Source organism: Mustela nivalis, assembly GCF_964662115.1.
Source record: "Mustela nivalis genome assembly, chromosome: X".
NCBI classification, from domain to species: Eukaryota; Metazoa; Chordata; class Mammalia; order Carnivora; family Mustelidae; genus Mustela; species Mustela nivalis.
Window position 1 is genome coordinate 130,616,267 of NC_139040.1, and position 20,890 is coordinate 130,637,156.

Consider the following 20,890-nt stretch of genomic DNA (forward strand, 5'->3'; position numbering starts at 1 on the left):
ATGCGTGAACCCATTTCTGCACCGTGCATTTACTTACTTCTCTCCTTAATATAAATAACATAGGTAATATTAACATGTTTATTTTGCATAGAATAAGCTACAATACACACCCAAGACATCAGTCAGATGCACCCCTTTGTCTTCGGATCAACATTTCCAGCATAAATTACCAAGATGGCGATTTGACCAAACATTAACTTGCGTATAAATTTCTCCCAAGACAGTGAAAGAAAAAGCAGCATTTTCTAAACTCAGTATGATTAGCTGCATTTTATTTTTCACATTTCTTTTAACAAGAGTCTTTGCCGAACAGATTTTCTTTGCCTCAATGTTTTCTACATCTTCTTCACGACGTAGATTTACAGTCTCCCAAACTCACCTAAACGCGGGCAGGATTCCCCCTCCATGTGAAGATTGTCAGTAGCAGTGACCCTCATCTGCTGTATTTGTAGGCATATGACAACCCTCTCCAAGCTCCTCATGAGAGCTTGGGGTTAAATTTTAAAGAATTGTGCAACCTCAACATCGGATACAGCCGTTATTAAAACCAATTCTGTAAACGAACGTCTAAATTAGTCATACCAAAATCGTGAGGTCAATACACACCAAGACATACCACTGCCTCGTAGAAAGTCTCAAGAGACGTACCACTCAGGCTGTAGAACAACATTGCACACACACATTCTGGAATTCTCTTCCAACTACATCTTCTTGCTCCAAGTTCCAACCTAAAAACAAACTCGCCAGGCCAACATGAGAACACTACCTTGTGCATTGTTTTCCATAAAAATTAAACATTTGGGCATTTGGCCCCGGAATGGTACAGCATTGGGGCTTGAAGATTATTTGCAGTTACTTTAAATGGTGTGTATAGAATTCGGCTCCGACCCTCTCATCGTTTTCAACTAAAGCGCACATTCTGTAGGAAGGGGTTTGAGAGCTTTCATTTCAACCACGCTCATATCATTTGGGAGATTTACGTGAATCTGATCCAACTTCCCCAACACTTTCTCTCATGAAACAACTTTTAATATTGAAGAAACTCGTTTAATTAAAGGCAGTCTAGATTACGCTGGAACGATGTTTCCCCATGCCTGAGGAATGTATGAAACCGATGTGCGGGGACTGGGTCTCACATCCCATCAAGAGCAACCTGCTAGACGTGGACCTCAGGTCGATATCGTGGGACAGAATATACTTTTGGAAAATCACATTTCTTTCGCAAGATTGCCTCCATGGACTGTAGATCTCATTCTAGGATCTGGGCATCTCGATATCTTGCATACAGCTAAGATCATGAACTTGAACACGCGCTCGCTCTGATGGTATGAACTCATTGGAAGAGAACGCACTCTCTCAACTCACCCGTAAATACCGTTTTCTTTGCTCACTGCCTGTGCTGCATGCATGGCGCACGTCCCATGAATCCTTAATAGTGACAACAAACCCACAAAACCATCTTTAATCCCCATCCATTCCTTAAGCCTTGAGGAAGTGCAAAGGTTACCCTGCCTTATTGCTAAAAATAGTAGATGTTTTCAATCTTACACTCACCCCATCTCTCCATACTCTTCGGTACCTTCATGACTCTGTGAATTGGGAGTCTCAACCTCAGCATGTACTGGTACATTTTATGGGGTCACGGTCTTGGGCACTGTAAGAAGTTAAGGATCCCTGGTCTCCACCTACGAGATCAGCAGCCCCTGACCCTCACCGGGGCAGCCCCCACATGTTTCCAGGCAGCCACTGGCCACCGACGGCACAATCTCGTTCCACACTGAGGATTGTTGCTCTACTCCTTTGATAAAAAACACCCCCCGCCTTTTATTTCTCCTCTGTTTCATAGACCCGCACCCTCAGTCTAAGCAAAGGCTTCCATTTGGGGTAAATCAGATTACCCTTATTCACAAGAAATGAAATACAAACACAGTAGACGCTGAATGGCAGTGGTTTGAACAGTGCTGGTCTACTTTTGTTACTTTGTTGCAGCAAAGCACTACAAGATACAAAGACACAAACTATGCTAGTCAACTGTATCCCTTACTGGTAAGGCTTCTGGTTCATAGGAGCCTGCTGGTAGTTACCTTTTGGGGGACTCAGAAGTTACACCCAGACTTTCAACTCTGTGGGGCGTCCACACCCCAGCCCTTGCTGTGTTCAAGGATCTGCTGTCCCCGGTAATAGAAACACCTACAGCATTAGACACGGACACAGACAAAAATAAACCTTAAATATCCGCACACTGTGCCCAGATCTGGTGCTTAAATGTGCATTACTCACACGTCCAACGGATTGGTTGCCCACATTATTACCATTTCTTCCAAATGCTTCATTTTCTGCATGTGGTATGTTATTCTCTGCCTTGCTTTAGTGCTATCTTCCTTTCTACAGATAAACTAATTCAAACCTTAGCATCGAATGTGATAATTAAACTCTCTATTCAGCGTCTCAATTTTTTTAATGTTCATTTCACTCATCCCCATGATCACTTAATTCCATTGCTAAAATTCCCCGAAGTTATCTCCCGGAATACAGTCCTTCCCGTAGGAGTTCATCGTGAACTGACAATTATTAAATTTTAATATCCCCTTACTTTTAAACCTACATCCGTGCTGGGTTCCCACGTGAGGGATCTAAAATTAACATTTTTGACATACGACAGTGTCCCAAACAAAGCCCGAGTCTTTGCTTTGTTTTTTGCAACCGACGTCTTCCCGGTGGTACCTGACCACGCTGAGAATCCGACATCCGCTGAACTCACAATGACCTGTTCCAGATCTCTGCCTCTGTGCACCCTGATTCTTCTCTTTGTACGATGCTCGGTTTAAGGTTTTATTCCGTGTTTACTCTCATGACTCAAACACAAGTGTTGAAGTTTCCCTGCTTCTGTGTGACCTTTATCCTTCGGGATTTTTGTTCTTTCTTTAACTTAGGTGCCCATGACCTTGACTGAGTTTTGAAGTGTCAAGGTGAGACACATTTTTTTTTTAATATATATTTCTCATTCTTATAACATGTATTTAAAGACAGTGTTTCCAATAGAATAAACGTTCCCTAGATGTTTACTTCTTTTTTTCTTAAAGATTTTTATCTATTTCTTTGAGAGAGAGACAGAGATAGCAGAAGAGAGCACGAGCTGGAGAGGAGAGAGGGGAAGCAGGGAGTCCGACACAGGACTCAATCCCAGGACCCTGGGATCATGACCTGAGCCAAAGGCAGACGCTTATGACTGCGCCACCAGGGTCCCCCATAAATGCTTGCTTCTTGCATGAAAGTGTTCACCTTATCATCGAAACTTGTCCTCAGAATATCAGAGAAATACAATTTTCAACTGGATGTCCTTTGTGCTTTTTTTTTTTTTTGATTAATATTACCTTTTTATTCAAAGAGAGTTGACCAACAAGGCTACATCAATTTCAGGGGTACAACATAGCGATTCCACAGCTCTGTACATTATGCAAAGCTCACTGCAAATGTACCTACCAGAAAGATGGATTTTTAAAATATATATATATATATATATTTAAATTCAAAAGAATTTAGTGATTCATCACGTGCATGTAACACCTACTGATTGTATTTTCATTAAAGATTCATTCTATATTCCTGCCCCCCCCCAACCCCACCAGAAGCTTGATTTCCTGGTTCTTCCTATTGCCTTGGTAAATTTGGGGGAATATTAAATAAAAGGCAGTTAGGTCATGAAGGTTATATAACTTTCTTTGGGAATAAAATAAAGCAAGACTTGGGCTCCAAAGACCAACCAGTTGCAACAACCTCCTAGAATGACGTCTATTCCCTTTTCCAGAGAGTCTTCAGGTTTCCCAAGACCCCCAACAAGTCCCCCATTCCTCCAAGATGGCGACCCTATCAGCACCAAACGTTGATTACCTTCTTCCCCAAAGGAGACACGTTTGATCTTTTTACGAAAAGGACCTTCTGTGTGAATGCCGAATCACCTCATCAGAACACACACCCACAGTTCATCTGCATTGTTCTGTTTTCTAAATAGCTTTTTAACGATCTAATCTTAAATATATATATATATATCCATTGGCTCAATGATATCTCCAAGCAAGGAAAAAAAGCGTATAACACTTGTTCCCTGATTTTTATAAGTTCGGAAGAAAGAAAACAAACGTCCTCCAATTTCTGTACATCTGGCAATTTTCAAGGACGTAGAAGCAGCCAGAAAACCTCTTCTGTGTGTTTGTTTGGCTTTTTTGTTTTTGCTTTCGAGTTTTGTTTGTTTGTTTGGTCCACGTTTCCATGTATGTTCACTCTCTTTCCTTAGAAACGTATCAGATAAATATCTTGGAGGCATATTTTGCTTGGACCATAAAAGCACATTGATGGTGGCCGTGTCCTGGGAGTGAAAACGCTCTGAGGACTGGCTCGCCATTGTCAGCCCCAGCATCTTGGTGTGTCCCCAAAAACAACCCCAACACCAATCTTGCCATAGGATCATCTCCTTTGCTTTCTGTCACCTTCTCTTCGGGTCTCAGGATTTTTAGTTTGATGTCTTGTTTTCTTTCCCAAGTTCCTCTCTCTACTGCTCTTTGCAACGTCTTGTTGTGAAGCTTTGAAATCGTTTTCACGTCTTCCAGCGTCTTGGCAAACTTTCTCCGTTGTCTCCCTGAATTGAATAAGGATCCTGGCTAACGATGGGTTCCACCCATGACTACCCTTTGTACCTTTGTTCTTTGTCTCTAATATCCCTGGTTGGTGTTCGTTTTGTTTTGTTTTGTAGTGTTTTTTGTTTGTTTTGTTTGGTTTTTTGTTTTTTGTTTTTTGTTGTTGTTTTTACTGAATCTTACCAACACGTGTTTCCTGGGAACGCAGCTCTAAGGTCCTCCCGTCTTGGAAGCGCATTCTAACTGTGGATCGGCGAGAAATTAAGTAGAAGTTATTCTGAAAAGATATTTTCATCTTGAACAATGATGCCAAGTTTAGATCCCAACTGTCTTTCATTCATATTACCCAAAATATGGGTAAGAGAATGATGAGTTAAGAACAGAGCCCTGGTACTCACTCCCACCTTAAAACCCAACAAGTAATGGTTTAAGGTATCGTTTTCCTACTTATAGACAGTCTGTCTTCACTAGGGTGTAAGCGCCACCATTTCTTAGGGTTTGGACTTTGGTGTTGGCTGCACGTCCAGTGCCTACAACTGGTTAATGAGTGAGTTTGTGTGTGTCCCTGGGGATTTGTGTTTGTTTGTTTGGATAAATCTGAGTCCTAGTGCTGTGGAGAAGAGAAGCATGTCTTGTTGAACAGAAATACCAAACTATCTGTTAAGAACCTAGAATCCAGAGCCACGTCCCGTAGTCATTGGATTAAACTCCTCGGTGTATGGCTTCCGTAGAAGAGACGGTAACTGCCCCGTCAGTTAGGCAATGAAGCAAGGGCCTGGGAGGCATGTCCAGAAGGACGTGGGAGTCACACAGCATCCTCTGCTCTGTGAGAACTTGTGTCGGAGACACACGAAGAAAGGGAAAAGTAGTCATGCGGAGTTCAATAACACGCACGGGAATGTACAGGAGAGGGAAGAAACACACAGAAACTACTATTTAGGGGAGTCCCCACATAGCTGCAATGTTATTATCTTACGGAGAATGGCGATGCCCCTATTAAATAATTACCCAGGTAGTACGCACTAGCCCATCTTCCAAGGACGCCTCATCGTCTGACCTGGAAAGCATTACCAATTTCCCAGGAAGGGTCATGCTGCTCTTACGCACTCTGTAGGGGAGAACAGCCCAGGCCAAGAACAAATAAATCAGATTTTTTTCCAGTAGATATTCTCACCTCTTGGATCATCTTTTGATCTTAGCCTTGAGAATCCCTCAAATGTATCCATTGGGAGAGAAAAACAGACATCTTAAAAAAAATAAATAAATAAAAATCCGGGATACCAGATTGGCTCAATCAGAAAAGCATGCAACTCTAGCTCTTGCTGTCACGATTTCAATCCCTGTGTTGGCTGTAGAGATTACATAAATAAACTTTAAAAAAAAAAAAAATGTGACATGTCCCGAGATCTTCTTAATCCTCTTGTAAGCTTCTGGAAACTTTACATATGCAAGTAGATGTGGACATGGACGGGACTGGAAGGATGCCCTATAAAGTTCAGAGAGGACAGCGTCCAGAAACAAAAGTCTCCATTGTCTCTCTCCGCTGTTCAGCTTTCCTTTTACATTTGTGCGTGGATGGTTTTCAGTCGGCTTCCGTTTGTGCTTTGTCCTGATTTCGCTGCGTGCGTTTGTTTTACTAAACAGACACTTGATTCCCCCGATGACATCTTCATCTGTCAGGTTCTGAACATAGTCTGTCATCAAAAGCTTTGGTGTCCGCCAGACACGAGTTGCTTTGATCCGCCGTGCCCCCGGCCCGAGTTATTGGTGATGATGACCCATTGCTGTCGTCAAAGGGAAAGCAGAGGCCAGCAGCAGAGAATCACGTACTAGCTCATCTCAAGTTCTAGGCCCTCGGTCACAGAACGAGACCATCTGTAAAATGACTTCATTATTTTGTTATCTTACCAGAACATATCCGACCATACAGTCCAAGATATTGTAAATTCTTTCTTAAAATATTTTATTTATTTATTTAAGAGAGATAGAAAACCAGTGAGTAGAAGGAAGAGCAGAGAGGGACAGGGACAGGCTGACTCTGAGCTCAGTGTGAAGCCATGACCCAGAGGCCACGACAGGAACCAAAACCAAGGCTCGGAAGCTTAAGTGACGGAGTCACCTAGGCTCACCTCTATTGTAAACTTAATATCCAAGTTTGCATTATGAAGAACGTGTCTTCCCTAAGATCGCTCCTATCCAGTGTTTGCCTGCGTTCAGTAAATATTGGTTAGTGTATTTGATGTGCCAACAACAGCCCAAACCTCACAATTCAGCAGGAATCACAGAGGCGCTCCTCGTGATGCACGGAGTCATCCTCCTGTGAAAGGAGACAGAACACAAACTAAACAGGAATCGTCACATACATAACCTGTCCCCAAGTTGTAGGCTGAAAAAGAAAACCAGGTAGGCACACTGAGAGTGCTGGGGTCTTATTTCGAAAGGAGACATTGTTCCCTACAGAAGGGTTTTGAGCAAAGCTTTGATGGTAGTTGGAAGAATAAGTTAAATGTTTCTCTGTGGGAAGAACATGCTGGGAACCTACAATAGAAAAATGTAAAGGTGTTTTAAGAGACTAATTTGGTTGTATGCACCAAAATTCCAAATGTGCCCTCACTTTGGTAAGGCATTCCCACTTATAGAAACTTTTAAATTATTGAGATGTACAAAAATTGTGCACTGCTTTGTTGTTTGTGATGTCGGAACATTTAAAAATAAATTCAGCAGTCTGGTGGCTAGGACACATTCAAAATGGAAAATATAAGGAATTAACAATAATAAGTTAGATCTCAGTGAATCAACATATGGATAAATCTCTAAAAATACTACTCCCTAAAAAAAAAAAAAAAAAGTATGATATTTTCTCATGTTCTGTGTGCATAAAATGAAGACTGCTTTCCAATATATTGGTATGTTTCTGTGTTCATGACAATGCATGCCTATGTGCAAAACAGAATTTATACCCATCTCTTGAGAGTATCCCGTGCTGGCCAATGGGCATAAAGGTGCAAATTGGGATGGGAAAATATTTTTTTAAAGATAGATTTATTTGAGAGAAGGGTGGGGAGGAGCAGAGGGAGAGAGAGAGGCCCAAGCAGACTCCACACTGAGTGCAGAGGCCTGACGTAGGGTTCCATCTCACAGTCCTGAGATCATGACCTGAGCCAAAATCAAGAGTCAGGTCCTTAATGACTGCACCACCCCGGTGTCCAGGGAAATGTTTTAATATGAGCTCCTCATATGTTTACATATCTCTTGATGTCTGTGAGTTTTGGGGATTTAGGTTATGCTGACCTCATAAAGTGTAGGACAGTTGAATTCCTTTCGTCTCTCTGAATATGAGTCGATATTATCTCAGATGAGTGATCTTCTGTTCTTCTCATGTTTGAAAGGATTTACAACTGACATCTTCTGAACAAGCAGCTTCTTTATGGAAAGTACTATGAGGGCAAATTCAGTTCCCTTAGCAGATGAAGGACTATAGAGATGTTCTTTTTCTTCTTGTGTCAACTTTGGTAACCTATCTTACAAGAAATGTATTCGTTCCACCAAAGGTTTTAAAGTGGTAGGGTGTCTGGGAGGCTCAGTTGGCTAAGCATCTGTCTTTGACTCAGGTCATAATACCAGGGCCCTGGGATTGAGCCTCATGTCTGTCTCCCTGCTGAGCGGGGATGCTGCTTCTCCCTCTCCTTATGCTACCTCGCACTGCTTGCACTCTCTCTCTGTCTCTCTGTCAAATAAATAAATAAAATATATATTTTTAAAAGTGTTAAAGTGACATAATTTCAATAATAAAAAGTGTTAAAGTGGCATAGTTTCATTAAATTTTCATTTAATTAATTAATTAATTAATTTCATTAATTCACTATTAATGAATATTTGTAATACAGATATTTGTATCTGTAATATTTGTGGTGACAGTCCTCCTTCCCTTGTTAACATTGGTCACGTACACGCATTTATGAGAGAGAGTAGGCAAAAAATTTTGCAGACTCTGCATTTTCTTCTTGCAAGTTTTCTGTAATTTTTATAACATAATGTGTATGGGAATGTATTATATGCACACACACACGCAATCGTATGTGTGTGTGTGTGTGTGTCATATTTCACGATTTTTTAAACCCATTTATGCCACGGTTCACCTTTCAACATCCTTACAAGACTGAAGATGAATTCACAGCATTTCCAGATACACTATGATGATAGGAGTCAGAACTCCAAATCCATACCCTCTTTTATTCAAGAATAATATTTCAAACATTTTTAACTTTTTTAAAGATTTTATTTATTTATTTGACAGAGAGAGAGCACAGTAGACAGAGAGGCAGGTCTAGAGAGAGAGGAGGAAGCAGGCTTCCCACTGAGGAGAGAGCCTGATGCAGGGCTCGATCCCAGAACCCTGAGATCATGACCTGACCTGAAGGTAGAGGCTTTAACCCAGAGTCACCCAGGCACCCCTCAAACAATGTTTTTTTTTAATTTTTATTTTCCTGGAGCTTGGACTGAATATCTGAACTCTGTATCAAACATTGGACTAAGTTCTGCATCCTGAGAGCTGATCTCTTTGGTAGTGAACCCCTGGATTTTCATAGATAAGTGATCAATGTGTTCTGCCTGTTACAATGGGAATGGCCATCCCTTAGAAATCCCAGGTTATACCACTATTTGAAACACAATGGAATGGCACACTTTACAACTTCCCGACTGAGTTCTTAGCCTGATTGTTTGTGCAAGCATTACATTGACTCCACAACCCTATGGGTAGACCAGGTCTCAGCCAGTGCCCCATCTTGGGTGGGCAGTGATCCTGTTGTAAAGAAATACCAGTTGTTCCCCTCAATGTCATGAGTGATATTGGTGTCATAGTAGGCATTTTCCCTTGATTATGACTCATGGCATCACAGACGGTCCCTGTATAAGTCCCAGGGAGATACGCACATGCTCCTTGTGGTAAATAAGATGCTTCACGGAACTTTTTTCCTTGACCAGACTACCTCATGCCATTACAGTCAAAATATCGATCAGCATTTCCTCTCTTCCCTGATGGTTTAGATGTTTTTCTCCCTCTCTTTGTCATACATCTATTTGAATACATTGAATCCTAATGTAAATTGTCTCTGATGGGATGTTGACCCTATTATAGATGTAATTTCCTGGATAGTTGTATTTAAAGCGGATATTTGTGTTTTTAAAAATTAAGCGAATTTTTGCACAAACACATATGTACAGGATGCATATTTCACCAATTTATTTAATCATTTGACAATTCAGTAACTCCAAACAGCACGTGAACGGTGAGGGAGAGTGATGAAATGGGGAAAGAGAGTATGTTAAGAGAAAAAGATGACGTCATGCAGAATCAAGCAAGGCTTTCTTCATACTGTTGATCCTGATTCCATGCAGAAAAGGATGTGTCCGCTTCTCAGTGACGCGGCTACAGGAGGAGAAAACAGGACAGAAGGTTGAGTTGACTGGACTGTGTGATAGCCTGACAGGGGTGAGCCTCAGGGAGTATAAGGGTTGGGAGAGCTTTTAGTTAACCCAGCGTACAAGTTCCATGGGGAATGTCAGACTCTCCATCTCTGTGATATGGGAGGACCCACTGGGATTTTTCCATGCATGTACATAGGATGGGGCCTTTCATGATTAGGATCCCTATAAAATGGAAGAAGCCACTGGAATTTTTCCATGCGTGTACATAGAATGAGACCTTTCATGATTAGGATCCCTTTCAGGACTTTGATAATTTCAGAATTCATGTTCACAGGCACCCCCCATCCAAAAGGATTTTACAGGATCTTTGATGGAGTTACTCTCTGCTCTTCTAATTCTAAAAGCTTTATGGCTTAAAGATGTTGTATTCAGCCTGGAAGCTAATGTCTCTGTTTGCTCTTTTTCCCTCTGTTTCTTCCCCAAAACAGCGACAAAAGGTACATTTCAGCCTACACCAGCATCTTGCACTGACGCTCATCTTACTATAGAAAGTTCAAAAATCACATTTTAAGGGAATCTCCTTCTGTAGGGGAACACACCTGGGAGGCATGTATCATGTAGCGTTTTGGGGGAGTTTCCAACGTGACAATTACAATGATGTGAAATCATACCTGTTGTGTGTAGGAGTGTGCAGAGGGAATAGGGACGTGTGTAGACAACCTTCAACTGAGACTGAATGAAAAACCCATTGTTTTTCCAGTCATCCCTGCCAACTTCTGCCATCTCCTGCTTCTTTTGGAAGAACTGTGATTGCTATGATTCTTGCATGATAAGCCTTTGTCACCAACACTGCTTTTTAGCATGAATGTACTAGGATGTGATATTTGCAATTTCAGTAGGACTCGGGGTAAACACAATAACCTCATAAAAAAGTTCTCTACTGACATAATTATTGGGCTAGTTGACATAGAAACCCTCACAACAGAGTCATGCTTACTTACAATATTTAGAAGAAGTTGGCATCACTGGTTTTGTTAATTGGTGGGACAGTCGTCTGGGGACAAAACAAATACAAAAAGTGAAAAAAAAGGACCAACCAATCATGACCATTTCCCAATATTTGTAAGGATTTCTTCTTCTCCTTCTCCTTCTCCTTCTCCTTCTTCTTCTTCTTCTTCTTCTTCTTCTTCTTTTTTAATTTGAATTTGAAAAATATTTCATTTGTTTGAGCAAGAGTGAGAGTGAGTGGGGACAGGAGCACAGAGGGTGTGGAGTCTGATGCATGGAGTTAAAATTTTTAAATTAAAATTAAAATTAAAATCGTGACCTGAGCTGAAATCAAGAGTCGGACACTTAACCAACCTCACCACCTGGGTGCCCCAAGATTTCTTCTTTTAAAGGAAGGGCTTTATAAAAGATAATTCGTGGAAGAGAAAATACAAAAAAAAAAAAATCTGTTTGTTTTCTTGTAACTTATTTACAAGAAGGGTAAGGGATATATTCAGATTAAAAAAAGGTAAGGGATATATTCAGGTTAAAAAAAATATTATATATATATATCACATTACCGGTACCGACGAGCTTTAAAATATTTTCTTCTGGAATATTCCTTTGTCTAACCAACTCCTTGAATTTCTCGACGTCTTCCTCATTGACTTGATTTGTTCTGCCTAAAAATCACAATGCGTAGAGCAGAAATTGCCCATTAGAACCCTTAGGGATTTCTGAATACAAAACGAGAAGCACGAAGGGGGAAATCTAGTCTTTCACTGAGTCTCAGACCATTACCATTGACCTTGTCTCAATGTCAGCTGTCCGACTTGGGTGGATAGGAGCCATTAAACTCTCCATGATTGCATGGCCATGAGCTGTCCAGGACTGCAGGACCCCAGGGACACATCAAGAACTTCATGAATCTTGGACCCAACCCATCAAGAACATCCAATCTATGGCGTGTCTACCTTTGCCTCAGAATCTGTGTCTGACACACACGTTGGGTTCTGGACCCAAACTACAAAGGTGATTCTCACCTTCCAGACAAATAACATCCCCATGGCACGTAGGCTCAGAGATGGCTTGTTTCGTTTCATTTTGTTTTTTGTTTTTTGTTTTTTTTTTTTTCAATTTAAACCACAGTACTCCAATGCCTTTTTCCAGATCGAAACCCAGGATCTCAGAAACTCTAGCACCCATCTCCACACACTTGTGTGTTATTCAGGGATTGAAATAATCCGTGTTGGCAACAACAATGCATTAGAAAGACAAAATAGAATGAAGGTTTATTTTGAAAGCCTCTGTCCCGAGGCTGGTCAGTGGATTTGGAAAAAAAAAAAAGGGGTTGTAAATTGAAGGATTGGGGTCAACGTGAAGAAAGCTGAGGTTTGAAATTAGTTGACCTGCTACAAAACTATTTCTAATAAAACTCAGTTTTGTTTTGTTTTTAATTTTCCATTTTAACAAATGGGAGTGATTTTTAAAGACCTCTGTCTTCTCCTGACTTTTGTTGACACCTTTCTTTTTCGAATCATTCCAGAATCCTTGACACAATGCGCATGAAGACTCTGGCCTGGTTGGCAGAATCATGAATCATGTCCCAAAGTACTGATTTTCTCTGTGAAAATGCTGACAGTCGAGATATGATATGGCCAGGACCACCGCTAGGATGTCCTACGTACCAGCCAATAAAACGAGATCTGTGGTGCGTCCTTCCTCGTCCATGTTGATATCATAGCCCAGCATAACGTTTGGGGTTATCCTGACAACTTGGAAATCATTGGTCCCCTCATCTGTGAGGGAGAAAAAAAATATATATATATATATGTAAAATTTGTATAAACTTATATAAAATTTATATATGTCTATAAAGACTCGCCTTTGTTAATTTATGGTAGATTGGCTTTACCGTGACGTCGTTGGCGTATGGGTAACGACATTCTCGTACCAGACTCTGCGTCCCCTTGGCGGTGTAGTATAAACATTAACGTTGCTTATGACAATGAAAACAAGGAGGGTAGGGAACACTTTTCCTTAGTGCCACCTTCTTCGGCAACGAAACATTTCACACCTCCCAGGGTTACTAAAATAGTCCCTAAAATGGTTGCCATGACACCCAAGTGTCTTCAAACAACATGCGTTGGGATTATATAGCATATTATCATATACAAGTTTGAAATCTTTTCATATGGGCCATATCCCTGCAATGGAGTTGACCTGTCTTTAGACCAGCTGCGGTTCAAAACTATGCATGACCTTATGCTGAGTGTCTAGTCTGCATGGGGCAGCCCTCCGGGCCTTTGGTTAACACCAAAGTCTGCATTCACTCTTCCCCTTCATCTAGGTGTATTGGTGAACACTTTGAAAACTTCCACAAATGCACCCATTTTTATGACTATTGGTTATACTGTGAGCACATCATGGATGGGGACAATCTCAACATTCGGTTCAGATCCCGCAAGCACGGGGCACCTTCCTCTCTGGCTGTTCCCATCCATCCTGCCACGTTTCTAAGAAAAAGAAAACACCACCGATCCACACATCATGTCTTCACCAAACCTTCCCACACCCATTCTCCCTTCCCACCACAGCATACAGAACACCTTATTGGAACCACTGCTCCAGATTTTACCTGAAACTCTGCCGGTTTGTGTGTCCCACTGAACTAACGTTAGTCTACCACGGCAAAAGATCAAGGAGCCCCAGACGGAACTTCACCATCTCCCGGACAAGTCTCTGAGCCTTGCCCAAGCCTACTCTAGCTCCAAGAGTCTGGGGTTAGGTGGAAAGAATTTAAATATGGTTTTGTGCATCTCTATAAAGATTTTCGGTAACCACTTGCTAGGATGACGATGTCCTAAAGGAAGGCTTTGCAGGAAACCTCACTAAGTTGGTTTATAAAGGGAACACAGGTCATGGAAGAGGTGGGATTAAATACATCAAGGCCACCACTAGTTTGGCCCCTTGGTTTCTCCAGAACAGAGCTGAGTAGGTTACAAATCCTAGTTCCCAAAGTCAGCTCAAAGTAAGGCGAGCTCATGGTCTTTCTCTCCTGCCTTAAATTGCCGTGCCCAAATCCCATTAAAAAGGGCTACAGAAATGCAGAAAATAAAAGAAAGGGTGATGGAGAACATCAATGGCACAAGAAAACAGAAAGATCATCTACAAGTAAGAGAAATGAAATCATAATTTAAAAAAAAAATCTCCTGGTAATATAAAAGTGGCAGAAGGACAGGCATCTAATTGACTTTATTTTCGTATCTTCTACTTAACTACATACTCATTGTGCTGTTTCTTATCTCAGACAAGGGCTGTAACCACAGATTTACACATTTACATTCTCATATGATAGTTAGACATGAGGCCACTTAAAATTTGGAACATTGTTTAGCGTCATTAGAAAGCGCTTAGTGATGTGATTCTAAACCGACATCCACATGGCTTTCGACAGAAGCTGAGCTCTTGAAGAAATGTGCCTGGTGTTGGAAATAACTCTGATTCCCTTGGATTTTAAGTTAATCACCGGCTCATGGAACGGTGTAAGAGGCTTTAAGACAATTTTTTAAAAAATGTATTCCATTGGGGCACCTTAGTGGCTCAGAGGGTTAAAGCCTACGCCTTCAGCTCAGGTCATGATCTCAGGGTCCTGGAATCGAGCCCCGCATCGGGCTCTCTGCTCAGTGGGGAGCCTGCTTCCTCCTCTCTCTCTGCCTGCCTCTCTGCCTACTTGTGATCCCTCTCTGTGAAATAAATAAATAAAGTCTGTGAAAATAAAATAAAATGTATTCCCCTACAGCAAAATGACATCAATACGTAAGCTCAGGATCGACCCGTTAGATTGAGTTTCTAAGGTCATTTTACCTTATCGGGCAACATTTTCATGCAGTTGAGAACCTTAGGAAACAAACCATCTAAACAACGGTCTGACCACTCCCTTAATAATACTCGTAATTGGAAGGAGTCACCCACGTCCTATGATCGAACTGTCTGTGCATGACAAAATAAAGTGCTCGGAAGATTTAGGGATATTGTGCCCGGTCATACTGCTGATCGTTCATCAAAGTAGAATTCAGGAATACAGAGTTCCGGAAAGAAAGTTGAGGTGAAGAATTCCATCTTAAAATATCAGGAAACCGATGATACTTACAATCGACACGGATCATTTCGTTGAGTCCTATTGTTCCCGTGATGGATTTTTCTTGGCATTCTCCATTATGCCTAAAAATCAAAAACGTCTTTAAGTGGGTGGGCGAAAAGCATGAACCCCTGGTCCGTAATGAACATTTTCGTTCTTTGGGCCGCAGAAAACCTTATTTGAGGTGTCTTGCTGGTGCCTATCAACCATGGTAAACAACGTGACCTTCGGAATAGAAATAGGTGTCCCACCATCAAGGGTCACCTGGCCAGGATGTCTCTGTCTACACCTGGCATCAGACTAGTCGTTTTAACGACAGGACATACAAAACACGTCGTATTTAAAGCCAGTTCAACATGAAGACATATGAGGGCGCCCCCGGGGGGCTCAGATGGTTTAGCATCTGCCTTTGGCTCAGATCATGATCCTGGGGTCCCAGGATCGAGTCCCCAAGGGGCTCCCTGCTCAGCAGGGCGTCTGCTGCTCCCTTTCCCTCTGACCCTCCTCCTCACCTGTGCTTTCTCTATCTAAAATAAGTAAGTAAATAAATAAATAATAAAAAATACATTAAAAAATCCAAAATACTGGAACGTTGTTAAAATATTAGAAAATCATAAACATTTTCTGGTAACAGAGAGAAATAGCTCTCGAGACACGCCTGAGCTATTCTCACAACACAGGGAAAGATTTCTTACCCAATATAAAAAACAAAAACACATTCCCCCCAAAAAGAACAAAGAAATATGGGTTTAATTTAATCAGAACCACGAACTTCCATTAAAAACTAAAAAACCTAAGAAAACGAAACACCGAACGATATATATATATATAAACACATGGCACACACACACCCACAGACACACACAAGCCCACATGATTCACGTATGTGATACGTGGAAAGTAAATGCATATTCGAAACCATCGTCATCTATGTGTCCCATATATAGCAAAAGAGCCTGTGTGTCTCTGTGACCAAAAAATGTGTATCTGGAAAAATAGGAACAATGCGTACAGCACAAATAATTCAACAGGAAAGAGTCCGACTAAAATGAAGCAATGTGTTGAACAGATAGGTCACAAAAGAGGGGCCCCAGGAAGCCGTGGTCCCCACTTTGAGTCATTAGGGACGTGCAAAGTAAAAGCCACTTCCCGTTCGCCCGGAATGGATAAAACCACAGACCGAGTCAGCCCCGAGGTTTAGAAAGAACAGGTTACCGTGGACCATCTCATGTCTTGCTGGCCATAATCCCGACAGTGCTGTCTCTTGGAAAACAATTTGAATTTCCTATCCTTAGAGAGGCTGAGGTCTCCCATGGACGACTACGATGCCACCGTGTCACGGTCCCCAGGAGAACAGCAAATAATATGTCCACGCAAACACGTGGCAGAGCGATACTTATCAAAGCTGTCCACAATACCCACCACATGGAGACCTTATCCTATACCTGGAAAACATACCCGCTGTTTTGGACACAAAGTACTTTAACTCGGCAGTGACAAAAGGGACCAATTGTTCTGAAAACCCTGTACCTACATGGGTAAAGCTTTATGGAGGCTGAGAAAAGCCAGAGGAGACGCACTGTGTGCGATTCCCCTGTGTGATGGTCTGGAACAGAGGAGCAAAGCTTGTCAGAAAAGTTCTCCAAGGGGCCACACGGGCAGACCCTGGGAGAGAAGCAGACTTGCGGTGGCGATGGAAAGGTCCCGTACCTTGACTAGCAATGACCAACGGTCATACACGTGTGTGTGAAAACTCACCCACCATGCCTTCACGTGCACGCCTGCGATCTCACGTGCATGACATTTCTGTAGACCTGACTGCAGAACGAGGGGCCCCAAGTAAAGTCAAAGAAATGCAGACGGATACAAAAGTATAAAAATGACCCCAAAACATCATAGGGGATTCTTTAAAAAAAATATGGAGGAGCTCCTGGGTGGCTCAGGGGGTTAAGCCTCTGCCTTCAGCTCAGGTCATGATCTCAGGGTCCTGGGATGGAGCCCCGCATCGGGCTCTCTGCTCAGTGGGAAGCCTGCTCCCCCAATTCTCTCTGCCTACTTGCGATCTCTTTCTTTCTCTGTCCAATAAATAAATAAAAAATATTTGAAAATATTTTTAAAAATATGGAAAACTGACAGGTATACTTATTAGCTTATGATGTCTGCGTAATTTCATTATATGTATATATAACATCTAACCAACAGTATCGTAGATTATACATAATCAATTCTATATCTATCGGGATAGGATATGTGTGTCATTTGATTATGTGTATATATAACACATAATATACCACATTGTAGAGTGCATGTAATCAATTATATAATTAATTATATAGCAGTTGTATTTATCAACTATATATCAATTATATAATTATATAACTGCATAGCATTATATATATACTATAATTATTTTGTATTATATATAGCAGTTTATCCATGACTAAGATCAGAAAGCATTCCAGTACTATTAATGGAAGGCTTACACTACTGCTGTCATACATATATAAAATAATTATATGTTACCATGTATAGATTATGCATTTTATATATTTTAATCATATTATAATAATTGTTATTATATATTATAATTTATTATATATTAAAATTATTATGTATTATTACATATTATGATTGTAAAACATGTTTATAGTTATCAAACATGTTCATTCGTGATATTTGTACATCAATTATATCAATTATATTTGTATATGTAAAAAATATATATTTGTATTATACATTATTATGTAATAATATACATTATATATCATGTATTATATATATTATTTATATATCATATATTTATATAACATATCATTATATATTATCATTGTATCATATATTATATATTATGAATATTATATTATATATTATGTATTATATATTATTATATATTATTATATATTATTATATATTATTATATATTATAATTGCAAACCACATTTATAATTATCTAACATGTTCACTTGTGATATTTCCATACCCATCACATCAATTACATTTGTAATGTATAAACCCATCTCTCCGAACGTAACCCTCTTATTTTACTTTCTCAACGCTCATCTTTTTTTTGCTTTTTGTTCTTCAGCACCTGTGCCTGTGTGTGGAAACTCGAGAGACAGGTCCTCACCCAGTTTCTTATAAGGCACGATTTTTGACGCATGTTCTGAACCCCTTTATCCTTGGAAGAATCACCCTCCCCTCTAAGCCCCTTCCAATTTCTCCCTGACTCTTAACAGATGAACGCATCTCTCTCCTCATTTTCAGTCCTGGGCTCCTGTGGGTTCTCCCGCCAGGACCTTGCCGGGTATCTCTAAGCCTCGCAGTATTTCCTTTACATCTCCCTCAAGGCCCCGTTTGCAAAGTTCTGCTACTTTTCCGACTATGAAGCCATCATCCGTTCCCAGTGCAGTTCTCCCTGGATCGGAAGGACTGCAAACAGTAAAGATGAACAATTCCCTTTCCACGTGCCCTGCAAACATCGGTTTTAACCTGACACACAGTGGCTCTGTCTGCATGATTTTGTGCTTTGGGATGCCCTATATTTCTTTTAAATGATTCCTCCTGCTTCCTTCCTTCAGTTTAAAGCCCTTTCTGTTCATCCGTGTGCCAACACGTGTCCTGTTTCTTCCTCCTTTGTTGGAAAATTCCCAGTTCCATCTTCAAAGGCATCCTATACATACCCTGTTCCTTGTGACCTTTCATAGAACACCCCCCAACCCCCACCATACAATCACGGGCCATTTTCAGGGGGTCTCTTTCCATCTAGACCTTACCCTTACCATAGAATTTCATTGTGGTATTCTTAGGAGTTTAGAGATCTGGATCAGACTCTATTTTACCAGTGAAGGTAATAAATAAATAAATAAATAAATAATTCTCATCTTCTCTTAGTCTTTTGAGTTCTTAGTAAAATGCCTATCCTATAGTGGGCATTTCATAAATAATAGTTGAAGTAGCAAAGGCTTTGGTGAAGGTCACAATTTGATGATGTTCAAAATGTGCTACTTGTGAGATCTGCAGGGTAGAAAATGATAGAGCCAGTGGCAGGAACCCTACAGTCCCAGAAGCTCCATGAAGACCATCTCCTTAAAGCAAGAAGGCTGTGCTCAATTTATAAGGAACTGAGACTTCAAGGCCATGCAGACGTTACATTGCAAACATGGAGCTCAGATGCATTAACAGGTGTGTTTGCTCTGTGTGATTTTTACTTACTTGACAAAAAAATCGAATAAGATTCTCCTTCTTGGCATGTCCACATCAATACGTCTCATATAGCCCCTGAATGGGCTGTTTTCCCTGAGCTTCTCAAAGTTGCTAGCGGCCATGTACATTGTCTGCCATTGTCCTGTAAGCTAAAGGCAAAGGTCCTATCAGTAACTTTATTCCATTTCTTTTTATTTTCTCCGACATCATTCCATATGGTTATGCCTTGTCTTTTGCATCAGCACAGAACTAACTTTTTGAAGGATTTATAAACTACTGGAAAAAGCCAAGTCGGCAACAAATCAACACATTTGACATAGTCCTAAAATAGCATATCCATTCTTACCCAATGCAAGACCTCCACCCTGATAGCTCATGGGCTGTTGCATGTCCTCTTTTACAAGTACACTAGAGATGTATAAAGGGCCAGTTAGTAGACTCTAGGAGACACGTACAGTAGACATGTGTAAGAAGCCTATTTACAGAGGAGTTCTCAGTTTCCAGGTAGATGGCTAACCCTGACACCTATCAATTAGATAGACATAGGAAAACCCCCCAAAACACGCACATACACATAAAGACCTCTTGGTCAGATCACCCAGTTCCTGGTACCTGTGTCAATTCATTAAGTAAGGGTAGCTGGGCGTCGCAAACCGCAACCAGGACAAGAGACAACAGTAAGATCTTCATGTCTCCAGCACGTCTTGGTTCCTCCTCTGAAGAAGCTCTGAGTAGATTGCTGGTTGCTAAGATTCTGAATTCTCATTGCTTTATATAGCACATGTCTGTGGATGTGGCAATGTTTGTCTATTTGTCATTCTTTTCAAGGGAGTGTTGTGTAACACTGACAATATCCTGGTTGGCGGTGATGTATGCCAAAGACCTATGAGATCTGGGGCAAGTTGCTCATTTCTTCCTCGACTCTGGAAAAGACATTCAGAAGCTCGGTTGGCCTGTACCATTGTTTGGATCAAGCCTGCATATCTCATGTAATGTGGATACTCCCTCATTCATTCTTGGGGAAAAGAGATGTGCCCTTCCCTCTTTGTTGGATACGTTGTAAGGAGATCACCTTTTGCCCCAGCACAAGTGTTCCCTGTTTCTTGTGAAAAGATGGAAGGATGGACGTGGGGGCTTTGCCACAGACCAACTCATAAATGCAAATGCCAACATGCAGGTTGGGAGACATCTGGTCTTCCTTTTTCCCAGCAAGCTGAGGGTGAAACCACTTTGAGGCTCTTCATAGACAAAGCTGGACACAGTCCTGAGCGTGTCTGTCTCTCTGAGCTTATTATGAATATCAGATAATTATATACCTATGGAAAGCTCATAGGAGAGTGTTTAGCTTGGAGAAAATAGGTCTTAAATTGTTATTTATATCTTTGAAGAAAACCAGTGAACCAGTCAATCAAATAAGAGTCTTTTAGGAAGCTGCTACCATCATCGGTTTGTTCAACATTAAATGAACTTGCCAATCATCCTTACAGGCTAATAA

At 40.9% G+C, this 20,890-nt stretch overlaps 1 protein-coding gene across 1 annotated transcript; it reads right to left on the minus strand.

The window, feature by feature from the left end:
• Positions 1 to 9,860: 9,860 nt before the first annotated feature.
• On the minus strand, positions 9,861 to 20,134 carry LOC309856820 (odorant-binding protein-like). Its single transcript, XM_082718433.1, has 7 exons — positions 20,008 to 20,134; positions 19,405 to 19,544; positions 15,205 to 15,275; positions 12,740 to 12,850; positions 11,633 to 11,734; positions 11,066 to 11,118; positions 9,861 to 10,065 (listed from the first exon to the last, which is right to left on the minus strand). The coding sequence occupies exons 1-6, from the start codon at positions 20,083 to 20,085 to the stop codon at positions 11,099 to 11,101; spliced, it is 522 nt and encodes a 173-aa protein (XP_082574559.1). The 5' UTR covers positions 20,086 to 20,134; the 3' UTR covers positions 9,861 to 10,065; positions 11,066 to 11,098.
• Between the last annotated feature and the right edge of the window lie 756 nt (positions 20,135 to 20,890).

Excerpts from the sequence above, each read along its gene's own strand:
- LOC309856820 (XM_082718433.1), bottom strand. The coding sequence starts at position 20,085 with ATGAAGATCTTACTGTTGTCTCTTGTCCTGGTTGCGGTTTGCGACGCC. Across the intron at positions 11,735-12,739 it reads AGATCTCGTTTTATTGGCTG|GCAGAACAAATCAAGTCAAT; the intron begins GTACGTAGGACA and ends TGTGATTTTTAG. Across the intron at positions 11,119-11,632 it reads TTTAAAGCTCGTCGGTACCG|ACGACTGTCCCACCAATTAA; the intron begins GTAATGTGATAT and ends TTTTGTCCCCAG.